General features: G+C 44.3%; 1 protein-coding gene across 1 annotated transcript in view; it reads right to left on the minus strand.

Annotated features, from left to right (window-relative positions):
* Nucleotides 1–24,877, minus strand: part of CACHD1 (cache domain containing 1) — a 54,010-nt gene that overhangs the window by 23,412 nt on the left and 5,721 nt on the right. The window contains exons 2-7 of the mRNA XM_041421774.1: nucleotides 17,813–17,919; nucleotides 10,302–10,428; nucleotides 8,090–8,234; nucleotides 5,836–6,052; nucleotides 1,904–2,053; nucleotides 658–891 (exon numbers count right to left, since the gene is read on the minus strand). Of these exons, the coding sequence (XP_041277708.1) occupies nucleotides 658–891; nucleotides 1,904–2,053; nucleotides 5,836–6,052; nucleotides 8,090–8,234; nucleotides 10,302–10,428; nucleotides 17,813–17,919 (980 nt within the window). The remainder of the gene's footprint in view (nucleotides 1–657; nucleotides 892–1,903; nucleotides 2,054–5,835; nucleotides 6,053–8,089; nucleotides 8,235–10,301; nucleotides 10,429–17,812; nucleotides 17,920–24,877) is intronic.

Below are 24,877 nucleotides of genomic sequence, written 5' to 3' on the forward strand. Positions count from 1 at the left end.
TCCTTGTGCCATTTGCAAGGCTGCTTTTATTCTGCTCTTACACAGGGTGACATGGATGCCATTCTACCTATCTCCCTCCAGTACAAAGAATTCCTTTCCACAGATTAAATTATGGATTATTTGCTCCTATGTACTCACACAGAGGAACAAATTGCACCACAAGAATCCAAACAATCTGTTGACTCCATGTCTTGTTACCACTTTTTTCGCAACTAAACCTTCTGCAGATGAAAATGCTACAGACCACAAGGCTTGGAAACACACCTAGAACCAAAAACTTGTAGGGTTGTGGAAGAGGTTTTACAGTAACTTCTGAAAGCCAGAGAGAAGTTTGAGAAGAGGATCCATGTTCACCCCTGAAAGAATTTCCTGTCAAGGTTGTTGACATAGAAACCAAGAAAGAAAGAAGGATAAATATGAGAAACCTGCAACTATTCCAATGAGCACTTTTTTTTTGTCTTGTGACCAATGAGTAAAGTGCAAACTTCTGAGTTTTGTAAGGATGCATAAAAAGCATGCATGCCAGAATAATAACAGTTTGAAGCCTTCTGAAAATGGAGTTATTTGTATTGTCTCCATCTCAGCTATGACATAGGATTACAGTGTTTGTGGGGGCACGAAAGCAAAGAGAACCTGATCCCTGATGCTTTTACTCACCATCCCCCATCTCATCTGAGAAGGGCAGGCTGAACACGGCCTCATCAATCATCCTGTTGGGCAGGTTGGTGTAGAACCTGCCCACGGTGGTCTCCAGGTTGCTGAGCTGGTTGAGGACCATCATGCTGCCCTTGGTGACGGGCAGGGCGCTGCGGTCGGGCACGCCGTACTTGGCCGAGTTCTGCTCAGCCAGGTCCCGCAGGAAGGCCAGCTCCTTCAGCCCTGTCACCCCCTCTGCAGGGGCACAAAGCACAAGCAAACAGGTCAAACAGGCTTCATTTCCATCCAGGCTCCTGCATCCTGCTCCAAAGGAATGATCCATACTCTGTATCACAGCACTGAAAATTCTATATTCTTATTTCGGTGCTTAAAGATTGGTTTGAGGAAAATTAATTACTAACACCAAATGTAAAGAGATTGCCTCTCTCCTACTGCTGCACAGTGCAAAAGATTTGCCATGCTGTTCACATCCCCCCTTTAAACAAAGCCCTTGGTGCAAAGAGCTGTGTGCCCCATAAATCCACAGGACAGCTCTTTGTTCTCCACTGGTGGCTCGCCCACAGGCAGGACCAGGAGCAATCCTCAGCCCTGGAGATAACAGCCTTTGTTCTCCAGCTGAATCATTCCAGTTTCACACTTCACTCAAGTCCCAGGCTCAACTCCTGCACACAAATCAAAGCCTTTTGCACACCCCAGTCTCAAATGAGTATTTAAATTTACAACCAAATCATATATTGGGTTAAACATTCATTTCCTTGGCTATTTTCAATAATACAACAAACTGCCTTCGTGCTGAAAATGCTTTTTTGGAAAATGGGTGGGTGATCTTCATGTTTAACTTCACTGTCAGGTTGGTTCCCAGGTTATCAAAGCATTTCAGACTTGGTTTGATCTCCCATTCACCCTCCCTGGCTGATGAAGTCACATTTAATCCCAGCTTGCTGACCCTGGAAGCCCCCAGGAAGGTTTGCAGTTGCAATAATTAACAAATTTAACTCAGTCTGGACAATCCAGGCCTCAATATTTTATATCCCTGTAGCTGCACTGGGATACACAAAGATAGAGTGGCACAGCTATAAACCAAAGTAACAACATCTGGATGCAGCTTCTGGATGAAATGTGCCAAAATCCATGAACAAACTGCTCCCAGTAAGGCCTGGAATTACCCTGGAATGAGTTTAATAAACGAGCTGTGTTGTGCCAGGAAAGGGAATTTTATGGCCTGGAAATCACAAGCATCTCTCACCATTCATGAGGGCATAAGTGAGGATCATCACTGAGTTATTGAGGAAGCTGTTTTCTTCGTTGATGACACGCAGAGTGGTTTTTTTATCATCTTCTGAGGACTCTTTTGATGTGATCCCAGCCGAGAGATAAATGATGACCATGTCAGTATCTGAAACACAATCACAGACACAGCACAAAGCGCATCAGGGCTTTAACTCTCGTGCTGAGAGCCCTGAAATCTGCCCACAGCAGCTTCCCAGGGATCCACAGCACCTCCAGGGGATGAACACACTGCAGCCACATGGATTCCAGCCTTTGGTGCTCAAGTTTCACCCTTGGCACTCACCAAACCTGTGTTTGCTTTGGTCCTGTCGGCCACCCAGGAGCATGGGGCTTGTTCTCCTGAGCAAACCCCACAGGAACCTTCTGGCTTTGGAGTCATGGAATGGTTTGGGATGGAAGGGACCTTCAACCCCATCCAAGTGCCACCTCCCACTGTCCCAGGCTGCTCCAAGCCCTGTCCAGCCTGGCCTTGGGCACTGCCAGGGATCCAGGGGCAGCCACAGCTGCTCTGGAAATTCCATCCCAGCCCCTCCCCACCCTCCCAGCCAGAAATTCATTCCCAATCTCCCATGCATCCCTGCCCTCTGGCAGTAGAAGCCATTCCCTGTGTCCTGCCCCTCCATCCCTTGCCCCCAGTCCCTCTCCAGCTCTCCTGGACCCCTTTAGGCACTAAGGTCTCCCTGGATCCTTCTCACCTCCATGTGAGGAGCTTGGCTGCCTCCAGACAGGAGCACACAGATCCAGCACCTGGAGCAGCTGCTCCATTTCCATGGAAAAGGCTCCACAAGGTCAAAACCTGCACCTTTCATCTCCTGCCCCTCTATTCTCCTTTCACCCTGCAATCCTAAGGCATGGACCTGCACAGGATGCCCTCCATGGAGCAGGGCAGAGCAGAAAGCTTGGGAATTCTGTGAATTCTGTGGGATGTGACCTGGCCCCTCACACTTTCCCTGGAACATGTTTTTCAGGCTGAGGATGTTCCTGGCCAAAGTCCTGCCCCAAAGCCTTTGAACACAACAATTCACAGCCCTGTGCTGACTCCCCAACCTGTTCCATCACATTTATCTCAGCACTGAGAGTGGTTTGTGTTTATAATGAACATACAGATCAAAATCATCCACAGAAAATCCAGAGCACTGGGCTGATGTTGTCATGTCCCAACTTTCTTGTTTCACCTGGATTTTTGGTGGATTTGCTGTACTGGTTTATTAAACAGGTATCAGTTGTGCTTTGACTTGTACATTTTGTCCTTGTGGCTTGACCAGAATTTCAGCCAGAACAAGATTTTGACACAAACAGGAGGGGCTGTTAATTTGGGGAAATTTCTACCTTAGTTTTTTGTAAGGGCTAAAAGTAGGGAAAAAAGCAAAGACAGGTATTAAAGCAGCTTTGGGTGGAGTTTAAGGAAAATTGTTGCTGTGTTTCCTAGGCTACAGCAGAGATATTTTATCTGCAGCCAGGCATGGTGCTGCAGCCTCAAGGGGCCAGTCCTAAATCTTCATGAGGGACCAGAGCAAGCAGCTTTTGGAGCATTTTTGGAGCCTTTTGGGATGAGGATGTGCTGAGCAGGACTGCAGTAGGACGTGAAGCAGAAAATCCAGATGTGTTTAACAGCACAGTTCTTTCATCTCACACCAGCAGCTCCCTTCTGGCTGTGAGTGTGAATTTGGGATTGAGGCTGTATCTCAACAGCTTCCCTGACACACCCACACATTGTTCTCTGGGAACAGGATGTTAGAAAATTAACAGTGAAATGAAGGATTTTTTTTTTTTTTTTTGCTGGGTTTGTTTTTCTTTTTTAAAAAGATGAAAAGATTATTTACAAGAAAATGAGACATATTTTATAAACATCCTCTTCTCAAACCTATTGTGTCTCACCCCAGGAATTCTGAAACTCGTTATAAGCACGTTAGATCTTCACAATCTTCCACATGTAGAGAAAACCTAAACCCAAAGCATTTGCATTTTAACTTTCTGTGCTTCTGCCCCAAAATAGTTGTTTGATATGAAACCTAGTGAAGTGTGAATATGCCAAAACTTCTAATCCTAATACAAAACAGTGCCAAACATAAAAACATGGAATCCTGGAATGGTTTGGGTTGGGAGGGACCTTAAAGCCCATCTCATCCTACCACTGCCATGGGCAGGGACACCTTCCACTATCCCAGGGTGCTCCAAGCCCTGTCCAAGCTGGCCTTGGACACTTCCAGGAAAAGGGAATAAGCAGGAGGATGCTCCAAGACTCCTCAGCTGATGTTCTTGGAATAAGTCCTGATGACAAATTCATCTTATCCCAGCCAGCTGCAGCAGCACTGCACTGTTCATTTTGCATTTGCTGGAGTTGCTCCCCGCCATCATTTTTGCCAGAGGATGGTAAAATCCTGCCCTTGCCAACCTTATCCTTTGTCCAGTCACACAAAATCTCCCTGTGCCAATGGCCTGAAGCTCAGGAATTGGCTGAACCTTTGGTAGCAAAAGCACCATTCCATAAACCCAAGGAAAGTCACGTGGCATGGGGGTATTTCCTCATTCTTTCCAAAGCACTTCAGTTCCTGGACTTTTCCCTCTCTCTGGCTGTGCACAGCCTCTGAGCTGCTGCCCTTTGGGACACTGAAGGTTCTGCTCTCTCTGGAGCAGGCACAGACACTGCCAGGAATAGGGAATAAGCAGGAGGAAACTCCAAGACTCCTCAGCTGATGTTCTTGGAATAAGTCCTGATGACAAATTCATCTTATCCCAGCCAGCTGCAGCAGGACTGCACTATTCATTTTGCATTTGCTGGAGTTGCTCCCCGCCATCATTTTTGCCAGAGGATGGTAAAATCCTGCCCTTGCCAACCTTATCCTTTGTCCAGTCACACAAAATCTCCCTGTGCCAATGGCCTGAAGCTCAGGAATTGGCTGAACCTTTGGTAGCAAAAGCACCATTCCATAAACCCAAGGAAAGTCACGTGGCATGGGGGTATTTCCTCATTCTTTCCAAAGCACTTCAGTTCCTGGACTTTTCCCTCTCTCTGGCTGTGCACAGCCTCTGAGCTGCTGCCCTTTGGGACACTGAAGGTTCTGCTCTCTCTGGAGCAGGCACAGGGCCAGGATGTGGGAACTGAGTTACATAATCCAAGTATCCTGATGGAGATGGCTGTTCCCTCCACCCTGCCCTGGCACTGCCAGTGTTACTCAAATCCAAGGAGCACTCAGAGCACAGGATTTGCCTTCCATGGCTTCCTTGCAAGCAAATCTGCCACTCAATTCCACATCCATCTTTTCCATGTTTTCCACCACACCCTCATCACAAAAAACACCCAGAAAAACCCCAGTCTTGGGAAGGGGAAGGATAAAGCTCACAATGAGTACACAGAGTTCAGGGGGGTTACCCTGAGATGAAGGAAAATTTAGCCAGGACAGCTTTTTATTCCACAAAATATCACCCACAATTGGCACTCTCAACAACCCATTGCCCTGGGAAGCTAGGGGATCCACTTCCCCAGGATTCCAGTAATGCATATCATCTATATGCAAATGTGCCAGCACTCATTAAAAGAACCTGCAGAAGCTGCAATTTTCCTGGAAAGGCCCCCTGTCCCCCCATACAGACTGAGGAAATAACTCAGCTATCACAGTGATCAATCCTGCATCCTCCTCTCTCAGCTCAAAAGAAAGGCAAGGCAGCAAGTCACACAAATGAGAAGGGAATGGACACATCCAACAGCCCCTCACGTGGCCTGCAGCCCAAGGAAATGCTCCTTAAAATAAAAGTAGGAGATGGAACACGTTTTTGTTCCTATTCAACACACTCCACTCCCTTGGCCTCTGCCAAAGTGAGAATGTGAACTAAGAAAACACTGGCAAGGCCCTGAAAGAACCTGGCTTGCACAAGAGGCTGGCTTACTTCCTTGGAGCCTGGTGCCGTTGTTGGTGTTCCGGAGCAGCTGGAAAGCCTTCTGGAAGCCCAGGGCGTGCTGCGTGGAGCTGTCGGACGCCTTGATGCTGCTGACAAAGGTGGACATCTTCCTCTTGGTCTCACTGGTGGCAGGGGACAGGAAGGTCTTGTAGCACTGGTCCAGGGAGCACGTCCGCACCGCGTCGGCCACCGTCAGCACCGAGATCTGCCGGGAAGAGATCCCATGGGGAGGAGATCCCATGGGGAGCAGATCCCATGAGGAACAGGTTCCATGGGGAAGAGATCCCATGGGGAAGAGGTTCCATGAGAAACAGGTTCCATGGGGAAGGGGTCCCATAGGGAAGAGGTCCCATGGGATCACCTCCCCTGGAGGTGGAGCAATGCGCTTGAACAGCTCAGGCCACAGTGTGCTCCAGCCAAATTGTTTTTAGTTATTCTTATCAGAACCCTCAAGGTTACCAAGACATAAATTGTGTTACATTAAGAAGGAAGAGGCTGAAAAACAAAAGACCACAAGAATTAGATAAAGGAGGGCCTTGAGGCACTGGACTATAACCACTCACATCTCCTGAAAAGTGCACACAGATCATGTGGACAAGGTAGAGGCACCAATCAAGAAATGTGTGATTGTGTGTGTTCAGTAGTGTCAGAATGTATAAACAGAGCTTATTGTAAACAATGAAGGGGCTTCTGCTTAATGACATTGATTAGCTGTCCACGAGTTGTCCTGCTCTCCTGCATGGAGAACACAACACATCATCTTCACACACCCAGACACACAACACTGGGAGAAGCCAACAGAGGAGATTCCGTGGGTTTAAAAACTGGAAAAGAAATGCTTGAGGCATAAATGTGTCAGATTTCAAAAGGATTATGTGGAGTTCAAGGAAAAGAGATTTGGGTCTTTGTTTCTCAGCAGTCAGCTTCACTCTGCTCCCTCTCAATGGTCAATGCACTACTCTGGGCAGAGCCTGAGTGGGCCAGGGAGAGCTGACAGGGAATCAGCAGAGAGCACTTTCAGGAAAGCCTGGAGAGCCCAGAGAGAAGTGGAGTGCACAGAGAAATGAAAAAAAAAAAAAAAATAAACCAAACAACTCCTCTAAGGACTGCTCCCAGCAAAGCTCTTTGTTGTTTCAATGTTTCAGTCAAAGCAAGGTGACTCTGACATCAGCTTTTCCTGTAAATAAGTCAATGCAAGTGTTACCTCTATGCCTTAATGACATCTAACACACCAGACTCATTAACTGAGTGACAAACTTCATTAGGGAGCATGACTGAGGCAAGACAGCCCCAGAATTAAGCAGTAATTAGACACCTGTGTAACAGGTTCTATAACCACTGAGCTACTGACCAAGGAATAGGTGTCTTAAACATATTCTCTGTATTAACACAAACCTTCTGACACTTGAATTTAAGTGCTATTAATCCTGCTGAGCTGTGAGATTACTTTACATATTAAATCTCTCTAAAAGCACCATGCTACAAGTGGTTTTCCCATACTATTCATGAGAAGACTTAAGGCAAAGATTATCATCAGCTTTCTTCAATTTGGTTTAACTGAAACTCTTCCTGCTCACAAAAGAAAACCCAAGCACAGAGACTGATCAAGGTCTCACCAGTAGTGAGTTACTAAAAGACCAAACTGGAGACTTTTTACAGAAGCACTTTATGAATTCATGGTTGTCTGTTCTGAAAAAAATGACAGTGACTTTGTCACTGTCAAATGAGAACCAGGGACAGAGCAAGAAATCAAACCCAGATTTCTCAGCCCTCTGCTGGTACCATAATTATCTGTGAATCTTCCAAACACTAATTATATGTTTGGAGCTGTTGAGCTTCAGCTCATATCAGTACTGCAGGAGAATAAATAGTTTCCACTTTCACAAGACAAAAAGAGAGGCTCAGAGATGAAATGAATTGCTCAAAGCAGTTTAGGATGTGAGAAGGAGTCATGTTTGGAGCATGGTTCTTCTTCCTGTTGACGACCACTGAAATATCTGCTGAGATGGAGGAGCCTTTAAAGATTGCTCAGGTGCAAGATTTTCCTTTAGATCAGTGGGTATCACTTTTTTCCCAGCCCCAAAGGTTTCCCCTGTAGCAGAAAGGTTCCAAGAGTGAGCTCAAGGCTCTGCCATCCCTTGGAGGCAGCTCCCAAACCCACTGGAGTCCATGACTGAAAACACCACTTTGGGTGAGAGCTGAAAACCCAGGGAAAGCTGCTCCTTGCCTGGAGAAATCTCACCTTGTCGTGCTCATCTATGGAGCTGAGGATCACCTGGGCAGCATCCTTGGCAATCTGCAGCTGTGTCTCTGTGACAGAGGCGCCGTGGTCCACGATGACCACGATGTGCTTGGACTGAGGGCGAACGGTGGAGACGTAGACGGGCCTGAGGAGGGACAAAACCCAAACCAGCATCATCATCAGGCACCCTGGCATCCCCACTGGAATGCTCACAAGTGGAAATAGGCAGGAATTAGAACACCCAGGCAAAGAACCAGGCAGAAACAATGAATTTGAACAGGATTTTTTTTCCCTTATGAAAATTTGTACCAGGAAAGGCCAGCTGAGATTCTGAGCACGCAAAAATGCTCCTCACTTCCTGAATTTTTTAACCTAACCAAGTTCTTCTCTCTCTGTCACAGCAAGAGCTTTCAGGAATTAACCCTGCTGCTTACACAGCAGCAGCATTTAGGATCACTGCAGCAGTTCACAGCAAGGTTTGAATGCAGCAAGAAATGCCTCGTGGTAAATCCTGGCTGCTGGGAACTTCACCCACACGTGAACTGAGTGCAACAATGGGGATGTGCTGGGGCCATGACAAGTAAAAACCTGTGCAGCTGCAGGGAGCTGATCAGCCCAGGGTGTTTGGGCTGTTGTAAGAAGGCTCCTGGCCAAGGCAGGGTGCCCTGGGATGACTCTCACTCAGGTCATGCTGCACAAGCCCTTGGTTCGTCCCAGTTTTACATCCCAACATAAGCTAACACCAGTGGGGACTCTCAGTGCTGCCATGTGTCTGTGCTAACACCAAAAATCTTGTTTTCAGGGAAGTGTTTTCAGATCCAGCTCAATACTGAGAGAGGTGTGAAAGAGTTCACAAGCTCTCACGCCAAGGTTTCAACCTGGAATAAATTAGGAAGATCCTCAGCATGGAGGAAGGATTAAAATAAAATGGCAAGTCTCTCTCTTTAGTCCAGACACAAAACTAGTTACAGTCAAGGGACAGTTTTGGGATCTAAATTTTATAATATCAAAGGCAGACACAGAAATCTTATTAAAAGGAAAGGAAATGCAGAAGATTTGACACAAGGCACTGCAGTAAACAACTGGCACAAATCAGTTCTTAACTGTAAAACAGCCTGCAGCTCTAGCCTGGATTAATACCTGCAACTGAAACAGGGCCTTTGATCTTCAAAGCACTGGAGCATTAACTAATTAATTCATCCAAACTACCCTCTGAAGTAAATATTAGCAAAAAGAGACCCCTTATTTAGCCATGGAGGAACTATGACCCAGACTAAGTGATTTGGATAAAACCACTGATGGTTTTAGTGTCAAAGTTCTGAGCAGCACTGGGGCACCCCCAGCTCTCACCTCCTCAGACCTCACCTTTCCAAGGCCCCAGAAAACTCAGTCAAGCTCAGAACTCTGTGCTTTGATGGCACACTGAAGATACCATCAGTAAACTTTTGATTGCTCAACCCTGACAGAAAACCAAAGCATCCTTAGTGTCCCAAAAAGGTTCCTGGATGTGCTGCTGCTTCAGACTGATTAACTTGTACAATTAATTCATGTGTGACCAGAGATATTAAAGCCACTGCACCTTCCCACCCTCAAGCCTTCATCTATCCCATGGTACTGACAGAAAAAGCAGGGAAAAGTACTGGACCTCGAATTCTTGGCTTCATGTCTAGAGAACAGAAATCCCAGTGCAGGAATCCCTGCCACCAGCTGATGCCTTATTTTTACTTTTTTATTTTAGTGGAAAGAAATTTTCACTGCTGCTTCCCTACTATCCATGATGTGCCACCTGAACCTGAGGAAAAATGCTCCTACCTATGTGCCCTTCCCAGTCTCTCATCCTTCCCCTCCTTCCCAAAGTGATGCACCTGCCAAATCAGCAGAATGCCTGCTCACTGCTTTATTAACAGGGGTCAAGCATGAGTCAAATACAAGTCAGATTTTGCCTGCAGGCTGACCTACAATTTCCAAGTCACTGCTGTTTACAGCTGATTTAATTTGGGAGAGGTGAGGAACCTGTTTGGAATTTTAGTTTAGTTCCTTAGAAGTCAAAAGTGGTGCTTTAAAAAACAGCCCTAAGAAAACCCAAGGGACTCCATTAGAAGTTACTCGTGAATGTTGGCAGCTTGGCCAAGGACAGCAGTGAGTGAAATCAGGGCCTGAGGAATCCACTGTGAATGCTTTTCCCAGGAAATTGGAAGGAGGCAAATCCTACCTGCTGCGGTGTTCGTAGCTGCCTTTGCACCGGAACTTGTGGGCTGGGAACACGGTGAAAATCCCTTCTTCTGAGCTGAAATATTGCCACTTGATTCCTGGGTTAGACTTCAGGTTATCAGCAAGGACTGTAGGGTGGAAGGGACAAGGAAGCTGAGTCACAAAGGCTGCCCAGACTCGGAGGGTTTGTTACTCAGGGCTTCTCTGGTGGAGTTTGGAGAAGAACAACCAGGGTCCAACATGAAACACAAACTGCTCTGCTTAGGATGGGGAAAACACACTGGTGAAACTTCACTGATCTGCAAACAGTTCAGGAAACTCAACACTGGACTGGACAGATTTTGTTTAGTATGTGATGACAGTTCCTGAATCTCTGAAGTACACCCAGGTCCTGGAAGGCAAGGCCAGAGTGAGGAAGGAAGAGATTAAGGCAATTATATATAATATATATACACCTCTACATCTCCATGTAATAATAAATACCTTGTCAACATCCTTTCCAAAGAGGAAAAAGCCTTCATGTTAAAAAACTCTTTTCTTTTTGGTGGAATAACTGCAAAATATTCAACAGGTTTTGTGCTCACAGCTTCATGACCAACATATTGCCAGGGAAAGGAACAGATCCCATAGGCACTGGGAAAGGAACAGATCCCACAGGCACTGGGAACAGATCCCACTGGCACTGGGAACAGATCCCATGGACATTGGGAAAGGAACTGATCCTATGGACATTAGGAAGAACAGATCCCAGGGACATTGGGATTTCTGCCTCATGGTGCAGTGGGAATGTCCCACAGACCTTGTCTGCTCTCCCTCCAGCCTGGAGAGACAAAGGATTGATATTCATCCCTGGAATCACCAACTTTGCCACACCACTGATCTTAACTCTAAGTCCTTTAACACAAAAGGGAAATGCTCCCAGGAAGAGAGAGAATGGGAAATCATTAGCATGGGAGGCACAAACCCCCTCAGCATCAGAGCAGGAACAGGATTATTTGCCACTCAGGGCTGAATATCCTCTCTGCTTGCAGCAGACTGAAAATAAAATCTGGATATTTGAAATCTTTACTTTTTACCGAGCAAATAAAGTGGATCACAGCAGCTTAAAATGCATGAGAAAAACAAAATATTTCTTTGCCATTTCTCCTTTCATGTTCTTTGATTGCAGAACTCAAAGAAGGCAGAGGGGGGGCTCTGATTTCCAGTGCTACACCTTTTGCTCAGCATTTCCCTCCAGCATTCCCTCAGGACTGAAAATAAGCCAGTTTCATCTCCTTCATTATCAAATATGCCAATATTTGGGTTGGAAAGGACTGCAGGGCACATTCAAGCCTTAGCCAGACACTCTACACCCAAATACCCACGCTGAGGACAGTCTGAGCTCCACACCCTCCACACTTTAGCACTTACTCAAGTTTCCCAGACTGGCTGTGGCTGGATGTTCTCTCCACATCCAGCTCAGTGTAATTACCCTGCACAAACCACTGTCCTGGGCTTTCCCCACTCCTCTTTGCCACAGTATTTGACACTTCCCACAGTGCCTACAAACCCCACTGGGATGCTGGCTGGGACTGCAGAGCTCTGTGCAAAAATGCAGCTCCTCATGAGAACAATTCCCTGCCTTGATGGACCAAGGACTACCAGAGATTCCTCACTCCCCTCCAAAATCTTTTTTTTCTCTGAACTGCTGCTTCCTCCTGCAGGCAGAAGGGCCATGAGACTATAAAACATTTAAATCCTTCTTTTTATGCCCAGCCACCAGGATTTCATCATTCTGGGAGTGAAGTTGCTTTGTATAAAGAGGCTGAACTTCTGGTGTTGAAGTTTTTGTTTTGAGTTACAGAACTCGAAAAATGTAATTTCGAAGCTGACATGTGAACACTAAGTTAAAGCCTGGATGAAACAACTTGTCCAGTCTCATTTTACCAACAACATTACAATAAGGGAGTTTATAATTTAAAGGCTTTGGCTTTTTTAATCCTTGCTATATTACACTTCTCATTCCTGCAAGGCCATGAGCTGTATTTATTTCCCCATGAGAATATGTGGATTTAAAAGTGTTCATTTTCCCCATAAAACAATTGGTTTTGAAACTCAAGCTCTGCTGTTCTTCCTTTTCACACAGTTGTGCTCATGTTTCCTCCAGTGAGTGTTAGTTCAATAACACCTCCCCAGGGACCACCAATTCTATCCTAACTCTGCTTTTCCCCCCTTTTTTTTCATTTTCCTATGACCACAGCAGACAATCTCTCTGCAGATAAGCCACGGCTGAAAAATCCAGACTTTTTCTCTTTAAACACATTCTTATTTTCCATCCACTCAAGCTGCAAGAATGCCCTGCAGATATTTCCTCAATTCTTGCTCCTTGCCAGGACACAGTAGATGATTTTTTCTAACCTAAATCTCACTCACCCCGAACTTTCCATGCCCTCAGTGCCTGTAGTTTATTCCCACCTCCTCCTCCCAGGAAAACCAGCCCCTGGACAGCTTATTCCATCCAAATAAAAAGCTGATCCCTTAGTTCTGGACACAGATTGGGAATAAAAGTGGCCAGCTGCCCATGAGGTGGCATTGCCAGGTCACTCCAAAACCTCTGTCCCCTCCACTTCCCCTGACCCCAAATCCTGCTGCAGACTGGAAAAGTTGGGAAGAATTAAGATGACAGCATCTGAAATGATGGCTCTCTCTAGTTATAAATATCTCACAAGGCAAAAAGGACTTTTAGGAAGAAAGCCCTGTGTGATAGAGTTTATAAAACTTCAAAGGGAATGCGATATGATAACACTTAGCACTTCTAGATACCACTTTACATCTTCAAAGCACAGCCAAATCATTAACTAATTAATCTTCAAAGAACAGCACAAACAGTCAGGGGGAAAAAAAGGAACTACTGAACATAATTGCTCATTATAAAAGGGTTTCTTACAGCCCTCCTCTTTAGCATTACATTTGCTGAGCTGCCGACCTCGGATCTCATCCCACAAAAACCAGGAAAGTTTAATATCCAGTTCTCCTCTGACAAGTCCCTCCATTAAAAACCCTCATGGTGAAGAAACAGCACAAAGAAATGTGTTTATTGCACAAGTGAAGACATCCTCTGAGTCCCCAGACAGATCTGATCCAGGATTTTCCAAGTCAAACCCAACTGCAGCTCCTGTGTTGTCACCAGGAATAAAAGCTCTGCAGCTCAGCCACAATTAACATTCTGCTGGTGCCATGAGCCAGGACAGAGCCCTGCTCAATCCTCAGGACTCTGAAGGGAAAAGAAGTAAAAAACCCTTTCATTTTAAGGAATGGGTCCAGATTCCTCCTCTGGAAGGATTTGGAAGGAGGGGTATTAACTCTTCTGCTCAAATAACTCCCAGCCATTTTAACTCAGCCAAAAATCAGTTTAAAATACAGCAATTTAAGGAACATTCCAACTCCAGATATTTTACGATTCTGAGATTTTAAATGATCAACACCTCGAATAAAACAGACAAAATTTACTGGGCAATTTGGTGCCATCTCTGCATATTTCTGGGGAGGAGCACTCTGCCAAAGCTGCCTGACTTGGAACAGACATTTCAGCACTTTGAAGGATGAGAAGGAGAAAGATTTACTGGTTCCCTGTTTATTCAAAAGGCAAAAAAACCTACAAAGGAATCTGATAACATAATGCACTGGCTCTGGGGAAGATTTAATAAATAAAGGCCTATTCAGAGTGGTGAGGACAGATCTCTTCATCTAACTGCCCAAAGCCTGTGTCTGCATCTGGAGAATAAAGACTTTCTCCTTATCTGTTTTGTAGTAATGGCTAAAAGTAATCCAGATGCAAAACTCCAACCAAGATAAAACAAACTCTTTCTAAGACATGAACAACCATTTTAAAAGCCACCTAACATCAAGAAAAAACAGTGGTAAAAGTGATATTTTTTTAATGCTGAGGAGACACATCCATTTCTTTCTCCCTCCCCTAAGATTAATGTTTATTTTAACCAAAAAAAAATCCAATAATAATGGAAAAAACAGATTTGAAAGTTTCATGAGCTCCCTCTTAACACCGTGCTCAGGGTGGAATTTGGGATTGCTGTCCCTGAGGGCTCTCCCAGGCTCTGTTCCTGTGGCTTTGTGGTGCAAATTCTGTTCCCTTCCAACACCTCCAACTTCAGCACTCCAATCCCACTTTTTACTCTGGGCCAAGATTAACATTTCCAGAGCTGAGCTCGAGGTCGAGCAGAGCTGAATTTATGTTTTGCCAGGAGCTTTTTATAGGCAGGATTATTTAAACTGCAGAACTCATGTGGGAAAAGGAGGGATACTCATGGGAATTTTGCCTTTTATGTGCAGAATGAAATGAAAAACTGATTCAGGAAGACAACGAGGAGAACACCCAGATGTACCCACAGTTTTTAAAGCATAAAAATAAGTGAGGCAGAAGTAGTGCAAACAGATATTCCTCCCCAGCTCTGCATGAGGACACTTATGAGAGAAGAAAGAAAATTATGGGATATGAGAAATTTTTTTTGTATTTGATCACTGTCTTCTTTCAGAGTGGTTTTAGTTTAATGTGAATATTGATTGATTTATTGAGAATTGGCTCCTGTGCACACCAAGGGCTCTGCCCTGAGGGTAACCTCAAAGGTAAGTGGTCCCACAGAAAGATAAAATTAAGAGTTTTAAGACACAGATACACTAATTAGTACTTTTAAACCCCATTTACAAGGTGACAGCATCTCCCCAGCTGGTGGGATGCCGGGGCACTGAGAGCACTCCATCCCTCCAACCAAAACTGCTTCCCACTCCATTTCTATCCCAAGCCAATTCCTGCCCAGCCCATGAACTCTTTGGGCACACACAGATTTCCTGGCACAGGTCACAGCCCATGGCTACAGCAGCCAGTGCTACAGACACCACCAACACAACACCCTGAGCACAAACGCCCCAAAGACTGCCCACACGTTTATCCCAGAGCCCGATGTTCCTGCAGTCCCACATTGCTCCAGCCTGCCCAGCCCTGAGGAAGGGGCTGACAGCTGCAGAAGAGAGTGGTAAGAGTCTTGTTTGTCCCTGAAATGAATTCTAGCAAGATTATCCACATGGAAACCAAGAAGAAGAGAAGACAAAGGAGGGGCCTGCAGTTGGACCTTGGCTGAGGACAGTGGTGGAGACTGCTCTGTGCCAGTGAGCACTGTGGGGATTTGTTGTGGCCAATGAACAAGGATAAACTTTCTGAAAAGGTACGAAAGGTATAAAAGACATAAAAGGTATAAAAGGTGTAAAAGACAGCATGCTGTTAAAATAAGCAGAGAGAAGCCTTCTGAAAGGCATGGTGTTCTTCTGTGTCTCAGTGACACAGCCCCACCCCAGCTGTGCCCTGCTGACCCTCCTGAGTGTCCCCAAGGGTCACTCAGAGCCCTGGTGCTGGGGCTGGGCTGGAGGAGCAGGGATGGGAAGGTGGAACTGTCATCAGTCCCAGCTGTGGCTGCCCCTGGATCCCTGGCAGTGCCCAAGGCCAGCCTGGAGCAGCAGGGACAGTGGGAGGTGTCCCTGCCATGGCAGGGTGGCACTGGATGGGCTGTGAGGTCCTTCCAACCCAACCCCACCTGCGATTGATCTCCCAGACAACTTTTAAACACAAGGACCAAGGGTATTCCTTGGACTTCACCTACACAAAAACCTCTCTTCACTAGGTGTGCACCCAGTACCAACTTTTGTTTCTCAAATTAACCATTTCCATCCTGTTTTCCTGCCTCAATCCACTCTTTCCATCCCATTTCTCTCTTACAGACATTTCCTCCCTAATCAAAACCTCCCCCCAAGGCTGATTCTGTAAAAGGACAGTCAGAGGAGAGTTTGCTGTCAATAAATCCCTGCTCTTACTCTCCCTCAATTCCCTCTCCTCTCCTGCTGCCCTTTCCTGCCAATGCCATGTTTTGAAGGTTCTCCTTTCATCAGGAATCTTTCAAGCCAGAGGCAAGGGAAGAGGAGGCACTTGAGCCTCACTGCTGAGCCACGACAGCAGGAACCTTGAACACCCACTCACTTTATTTCTCTGAGAATTCAAACCAGAAATTTAAATTATGTTTACAAGAAACTGCAATTTATTTGCTTTTCATCACTCAAAAATAAGGAATATTTCTTGAATACTTCATTAACCTCCAACTTCTGCAGTAGAAAAAGATTTTTATTTAATTTAATTAAAAACCATGAAGTGATTCATTGTATGCTTTGCTCTTACAACAGTGACTCTAAACTTGCCTTCAAAAATTATTCTGATTAATTAACAACTGCATGTGATTTAAACATTATTTTAATGAGTCGTTTGGGTTTGGTTTTTTAATAAAGAGATGAGTAAAACAAAGCCCTGCAAATCACAGTGAGTGAACAAAGAGTGCCTGGCTTTAGGATGGAAAACACCACACAAATCATGGCTTGTCAGGAAATCAGCCTGGCCAGCACCTGCATCCAAGATGTGGGATACCATGGACGGGATGGAAAACAATCTATGGGGACTGCTCATTTGTATATTCCATTAGAATCCAGAAAGCAAAGCTATAAGAAGCTAACAGTAAAGGAGTTTATAAAAATTTGGGGTTCTTTCCCTGTTTGTTGCAAGATGGTGAGAGTAGAAAGGCAGGGTTGCCACTTCATCAGTCAAGTTAATAAAATAAATCAGCATTTTATTCCAAAAGACCTCTAAAAATGAAAATAAAATAAATCCCAAGTCTGCATTATTCCTCCAAAAGAATGAACAAACAACACCTCCCCAAAATGAAGTTCACAAAGTCTATTAATGTTCCCTAATTTGTAACACTGAGCACCATAAAAAGTTGAAAAGTCAGATGGAACAGCTGGGGCAAAGTCTAACTAAACCCAACTGAAATCCCTGTATTAATCCACACTGATTAGGATGCAAGAAAAAAAAAAAGAAAACCTTGCTGCAGCAGAGGTCCAAAAGCTGAATTTTTCAGGGATAAGTCGTGTGTATTTTGGTTCTAAGCATATTTCTAAGTCCTTAAACGTGCTGAGAAAATGCCCTGACAAGACAAAGACAGGAAATATTTTAAGATGCCCTCATATTTGGTCGTTTTTGCATATCACTGCAAAGGCAGCCTCACATGGGCTGAACTCAGCTAAGAAGATCAGAGAAACTTCCCTGTGTGGCCCCTGCAGCAGCTGACACTGCTGATGCCAAAGCAGACAGACCAAGGAAGGAGAAAACCTTGGAGAAAAAATAAAAAGGAAGAAATAAAAAGTGCAGAAACCACAACAAAATTATCCATGGTAGGCTGGAATAAAATCTTCATGACATTTTTATAAAGTACTTAGACTAAGGGCATTACTGTAGGTATCAGCTTTCAATCATGAAATCTCAAATTAAGAGCAGTGTGACACTTGCAAGGAGAAATAAAAGCTTGTTGCTATGGCAATCAATGCAAATTCTCTGTGCCAAGGAAATGTTCGAGTCTAATGGCAAAAAAACCCTACAAGAGAAGGAGAAAAACCCCAAAGTAGAACTGGGCTGCTCACCAGAATTTAAGTCACGTCCAGGATTGAAGGCTCTGCTGTTGACAGTGGTCGAGAGTCGATCGCAGCTGATGGTTCTGGACACATTGGTGTTGAAATTCCCATCAAATCTGGAAGGACAACAAGAGGATCAGCAATCAAACATTATTTATTGAACCTACATTTACACTGAAAACACAGCTTTTTAATGTTTCAGTGTAAATAACTATTAATAGTAAGAGATTGGTGTTGAAATTCCCATCAAATCTGGAAGGACAACAAGAGGATCAGCAATCAAACATTATTTATTGAACCTACATTTACACTGAAAACACAGCTTTTTAATGTTTCAATGTAAATATTTATAGTAACACAGAGCTGAAATTCCCATCAAATCTGGAAGGACAAGAAGAGGATCAGCAATCAAACATTATTTATTGAACATACATTTACACTGAAAACACAGCTTTTTAATGTTTCAATGTAAATATTTATAGTAACACAGAGCTGAAATTCCCATCAAATATGGAAGGACAACAACAAGAGGAATAGCAATCAAACATTATTTATTAAACCTACATTTACAATGAAAACAAAATGTTTTAATGTTTCGGTGTAAATAACTATTAATAGTGAGAGATTAGTGTTGAAATTCCCACCAAATCTGGAAAAACAAGAAAAGGATGCATGAAAAGATGATTATGGAATCAAAGAAGGGTTGGAAAGAGCCTCAAAACTCATCCCATTGCACCCCAACACCTCCCACTGCCCCAGGTGCTCCCAGCCTCATCCAGCCTGGCCTTGGGCACTGCCAGGGATCCAGGGCCCGCCACAGCTGCTCCGGGCACCTGTGCCAGGGCCTGCCCACCCTCCCAGGGAGGAATTCCTTCCCAATTTCCCACCTAACCCTGCCCTCCTTTGCCATAAAGCCACCCTGCACGTTGTTGTCCCAAGTCCCTTTGATCGCCTGCGCTGTCCTTTGCCAGGAAGAGGAACGGACAGACAGACGGACACCAAGGTCTCCTGTCTGTCCCTGTGCTCTGACAGACCCAGAGCAGCCAAACCTGGAGCTCTGCACGGGCCCATCCCCTCTGCTGGAGCTCTTTGTTGACATTATTGGCAGTCTCCTCCCAGAGAACTTCCCAAGCCCTCTCTGTCGAGGAAAAGACATTTCCCAGGAATGCAGCTCTTGGATGGAGGCTGTGGCTTTTCTTATCACCCTCAAAATGTAACCACTTCAAAATATCACAGCTCTTTCCAAGAGAGCAAAACTGCTGTTGATTTTTTGTTGGCTGAAGAATCTCCAGCCTAAGATTGATTGATAACGGATGGGTTCCACAAAAATCGTGTTTATCTTGGGGCAAACCCAAAAAACTGCACATTAAACATCTCCATCCTAAAGAAATATTTCCGAACACGGCTGAGGAACAACCCCACAGTGAAAAATAATGACTTTTCAGGATGTAAACGGATTGTCCCAGAGCTCCCATCAAAATCTATTAGTGATGGCAACAGGATGCCTTGTTAGCAACCAACATTATTCATTTACTGCATTCAAATGCTTCAACATGCTCCAAAAATCATCCAAGGCCTCAGCTCTTCTCAGGAAGCCACTGTTAGCTACCCACCAGGATGATGAATTTGTGGATGCCTAAATAATCTGCAGCAGAGCTGAAGGAGAAACAAAAAAATTCCTGCAGCCCAATCCTATCCCTCCTTCTTACAGCAAAAAGGAAATACAGTTAATGGGGAAAAAAGTATAAATAAAAGATGAAAAATTGTTTTCAGTCCCATAAATTAAAGACCAGACCCTGAGCCTTGAGCAAGGGCTGCCCCAGACTGGGCTAGGTGGGATGTCTGCCTCAAATCTCCTTTCAGTTGCTGTTTGCCTTAAAATTGACTTTTTGCATCTTGCAATGGAGTGGTTTTGGTTCCATGGCACAAGGACCTGGAGGAGAGAGCAGCTCCCATCACAGCTGAAAATCAGGCCCAGGAACTGGCAGCACTGTGGCAAATCTACATTGCAATATTTGTCATCATTTTAATGACACTGCAGAATTTTCCATGTGCTTCTAAGTTTCATTCAGAATGCATTATTAATATATTTAAGCATCTTCCCCATTAAAGCCACAAATAAAACCAAAGCCCAGCACTGCTAAGTGGCCTTTCCAACTGATGTTTGTATTCTTAGCTGTAAATACTGGTTTTACCTTTCCTACCATGTTCATACCTTGCACATCTTCCCCTCAAGTTTCAAACTGTACAGACCTTCCCATCGCTCACTTTGGAAAAAGTTAAAACACCAAAAATATTTGTATTTTGATATTTGAAGACAAGCATTGACCAGCACCTTTTCTCTGCACAGAGCAGACAATTTTTACCAGCGTCTCCTAAAACTTTTACCAGTGCCTCCCTTATTTTTCACCAGTGTCTCCCTAAATTCTTACGCTAGTCTCCCCTTTTTACCAGTATCTTCCTTAATTTTTACCTCCCTTAATTCTTAAATGTCTCCTTCAATTTTTACCTGTCTCCCCTAATTTTTACCAGCATTTCCCTTAATTTCTACCAGTGTTTTCCTAAATTCTTACCCATGTCTCTCTAATTTTTTATCAGTGTCTCCCCTAATTTTTACCCCAGTGTCTTCCTACATTCTTACATGTATCTCCTTTTAATTTTTACCAGTGTCTCCCTAAATCTTCACCAGCACCTCCCTAATTTTTACCAGTAACTCCCTTAATTTTTTGCAGTGTCTTCCTAAATTCTTACCTGTGTCTCTGTTAATTTTAACCTGAGTTTCCCTTAATTAATGTCTCTCTAAATTTTGATCAGTGTCTCCCCTAATTTTTACCAGTGTCTTCCTACATTCTTACATGTATCTCCTTTTAATTTTTACCAGTGTCTCCCTAAATCTTCACCAGCACCTCCCTAATTTTTACCAGTAACTCCCTTAATTTTTTGCAGTGTCTTCCTAAATTCTTACCTGTGTCTCTGTTAATTTTAACCTGAGTTTCCCTTAATTTTCACCTGTGTCTCCCTAAATTCTCACCACTATCTCTCTTCATTTTTACCAGTGTCTCCCTAAATCCTTACCACTATCTCCTTTAATTTTTAGCAGTATCTCCCTTAATTTTTCACAATTTCTCCCTAAATTCTTACCTGTGTCTCCGTTAATTTTAACCTGAGTTCCCTTTACTTTTCACCTGTGTCTCCCTAAATTCTTACCACCATGTCCCTTGATTTTCACCAGTGTCTCCCTTGATCTTCACCAGCGTCTCCCACTTTTCCCAGAAGCACAACCACAAGGCCAATAAAAGCCTCTTGAGATTTCACCCAAGATATTTGAGATGACAACACTTAGAAACCCCTCCAAAATCCTCATCAAAAACCCCACACCAAAATTATCAAGCTATAATTTTGGTGTTTTTTTTTTTTTTCACAGATTTAAAGCCAATAAAAGACACAGGCTGAGATTCACTTCCAAGACAGCTTCCTCCAGCCCATCCCCCTTCTCCCTCTCTTCCTGCTGGATTCCCTTTAATGAAGAAGGGATGGAAGCTGCATCCCGAGGGAGCAAACAGAGCCGCCACTCCCACTTTGATCTGGTCCCCACGGAGCTCCACGCTCCCTGCCTGCCTCCCCAGATCCTGCCTTGATTGACGTTGGCTCTGATGTGCAAACTGCTTTGAACTTCACACATGAAATTCCCATCAGGCCGCGCTCATTTTTATTCTCCTTCAACAGGATTTACGAGCGGGAGACGGGCGAGCGGAGGAGATAAAATGAATTTGCAGGAGCTTTGAATCTGACATCAAAACGGAGCTCGAGTGAGCTCCAATTGGATTTTGCTCGGCCTGAATTTACAGTGTAAATCAACTTCTTTTGTGTGTTTGGAGTTTAGGGAAAAACGAGGGAGATGTGGATAAAAATGGCACTTGAGCAGCTGCTCAGGGCTTCATATTGTTTTAATAGTCATTTTTTCCTTTTCTCTTCATTCTTACTAATTCAAGCTGACATTAATATGCAAATGAAATTACATAAGTTCACTCAAAATTCAGGGTTTCCTTTGAAATTCCCAACTAGGCCTTGTTTGCTTGATTGCAAGGCAAGATTTTAACTCATATTTTACATAAATACTTAAATATAGGGTTCCCACTGCATCTAAACAGAATGCTGGAAAACAATGTTTTTATGAATAAATTCAACCAAAAAAAAAAAAAAAAAAGCTACTGATGCTTCAGTTACACAATTTCTTCTGGCAAGGCACCAAAGTTGTTCCCATTATTTCAAGTATTCTTGAAAAATCCAAGTATAGTTGCTCTCAGCTGCAAAGAGAATGTACTATTGGAAGGAGGATTCAACTCAGGAATACAAACTATTCCCAACCTCATTTTTTCACAGGAATTTCTATTCCAAACCCCATTTTTTTCATGAGGAATTTGGCCACATTAGAAGTAAAAGCAAGAGCCCAGGAGAAAAATTTCCTAAATGCCTGCTGCACTTTATGGACAAAAGCTGCCAAGGCCAGGACTGTGCAGAGTCCCTCCATCTCCTAGCACCCCCTGGGCTGTACTGCAGCCTGAAACTCTGTCAAAAACAGCAAATACATCTTAAATTTCATTTACTGTGGCCCCCCAGTCCTCCTCTGGAAGTGCAGCTCTTCAAGTACTGCAGCAACCCAAGGAACTGAACAGGATTCCTGTTATCTCCCACTTAACTGCTCCAGAGAGGAAAGATAAACACAGAAAGAGCTGTGATAAAATTGAACTGCAATAGCAAATATTTAACCATCTGTTAAAAAAAAAAAAAGCAAAAACCAGACCACTTCTGAAGGCAGTATCACAGCCAGGGAGTAAATGATTTTCAAATAGAGGTTTGTAAACTCCCTTATTCAAACAGCTCCATTCATGTTTGCAATGCACCACTGCCAAGCAGGGTGTTTTACCAACAAATATTTCTCCATTCCAGCTCCTTCCACAAATTTGGATAAATGCATTCCCTAAGCTCTTATCAGCATAGTTAAATAAAGAGCAAAAACAGATTTCCAGCTGCCTTGCAAGGCAGCCAGAGTGGGAGCATTAATGAACACCAGTGCCCCTGAGCAGATGGATTTTGGAGACCTGGGGCAGCTTCCCATGAACACCCAGCAGTGAAATCCATTTGTGGCCTCCAGGGTAGGAGGGGGATGAAAAGGCACCACACAGGACTCACGTCCAACAAGGAGGAGCAGTGAGGGACACTGGGGCAGCCTCCTGGGACTGCCACTCTCTCCCTGCTCATATTCCACAGCAACTGCATTTCCTTTCTCTCCCACAGCCGAGGACACGAAACGCTGGAGCACATCAGAGTGATGGGTCTTAAAACTGGATCAAGATTAGCTCAGGGAAGACTTTTTATGTCCCTTTAAAAACATCATCTGGTTTTTGTTGGAAAAGCTGCAGGAACAGTTGCATTTCCTTACAAATGCATCTGAATAATGCATTTTATTTTCTGGAAGGTGGTCCTCCTGCAGCCACCGCTGTGTTACAAAGCACTGGCAGGTGCTCTATGGGCCCTAACACAACCAACTTCCCTGGCAAACTGCAACTACAGAAAGCCACTTCTGGAAGTCTCCCACAAGAGAGCATCAATCACACTTCTCCAGAAAAAGACATTTTGTGTAGTGGGTAGAAGACAAATACTCAACCACTACCCACATATCTGACTTACTCTTAGAGCAGAAGGAGTTTGATTTCCTTTCATCTGCAAATATTCACTATAAACCACCTCTTTATCTGCCTGTAGGCATCCAGGCCAGCAACATCTCTATGAATGAAGTTATTCCAGTCATCACTCCCAAGCCAGACCACGCAGACAAAGGTAGAACCTCCTAATGCTTCCAAACCTGCTTCACAAAACTCATTTCTTAAATCCCTATTTAGACACTTCCCACAACTGACACACATCCCAGGAGTTCCCACTGCAGGTACTCAGGACTTTTGATAAATAAACTCTGTTTATTCTTTCCCTCCCTTCTTGGTGCTCCATCAGCCCAATCCAGATCCAAGATTCCCTCAATACCTGCTGAGGGCTTTCAGGCAGGAAAACCACGAGACTCCAACTTGCACACAAAGGCTTTTATCCTCTTCAGGAGAAAGACACTTTTAATCGAAACATTGTCTGGTAAATCACCACCCAGCTCCATCGTGATAGGAAATGTCTGGGGACAGCATGAAATCTGCTCCTCATGGCTTACTGAGCAGCCTGTGTTGGTGAGGGACACAAAGGCTCGTTTTTCCAGCAGGGATTTCTTCCAGGATTAGAAGATGCACCTCACTTGACATCCATTTTGCTTATCTCCCATCGGTTTGCTAAGAGCCTGGAGCACTTTTTATCCAGATTAACTTTGTCTGCTTGGAGCAGCCACTTCCCCAGTGCCTGGGAAAAGGAGCTGGTCCTGGTGCCCAGTCTGACCCCAGGGACACAAACACAGCCCGGGTGCTTGGGCAGGCACCAATTTCCACACCAACCATGTGGGAAGAGCTGGGAAAGCTCTGCTCCCTGCCTGCCCCTCTGCCATTCCCAGAGCTTGGCTAGGTAGAGCTGAAAATGCCAACAGAGACCTTTGCCTTTGGAGAAAGGATCAGCAAAAACCAAGGGGGAATGTTGGGATTTTGAATGAGTTAGAGATGGGACTCTGGGTCGCTTCAGATGATGGGATTTATTTTTCTTATATTGTGAATAGGAAGAAAGCGTGAGTTGGGCTCACATCTTCACTGCATGGCTCAGAAGGTCACAGGACCTCTAGTGACAATCCTTTTAAGGGTTTATTAACCAATAAACCACTGCCAACAAGGACATTTATTCTTTTCACCCAATCCTTACATATTTGGTCTTTTGGACCCATGCTACAGTATAAGCTTTCTTAGTCAATCATTTTATGGCACACAAACCTACAGTGCTGCATCCTAAACTCCTTGTTACCTTTGTAACTACTTTTATTTTTTCTATATCTTAAACTATAAAACTCTAAACTTTCCTTTACTGAGCTTAACGTGTCCCTGCTTTAAACTATAAATCCACATTCTTGCTTCTAGCACCTCAGTTTGGGAG

The sequence above is a fragment of the Onychostruthus taczanowskii genome, unplaced genomic scaffold, assembly GCF_017590055.1.
Source record: "Onychostruthus taczanowskii isolate IOZ18803 unplaced genomic scaffold, ASM1759005v1 scaffold7, whole genome shotgun sequence".
Classification (NCBI taxonomy): Eukaryota; Metazoa; Chordata; class Aves; order Passeriformes; family Passeridae; genus Onychostruthus; species Onychostruthus taczanowskii.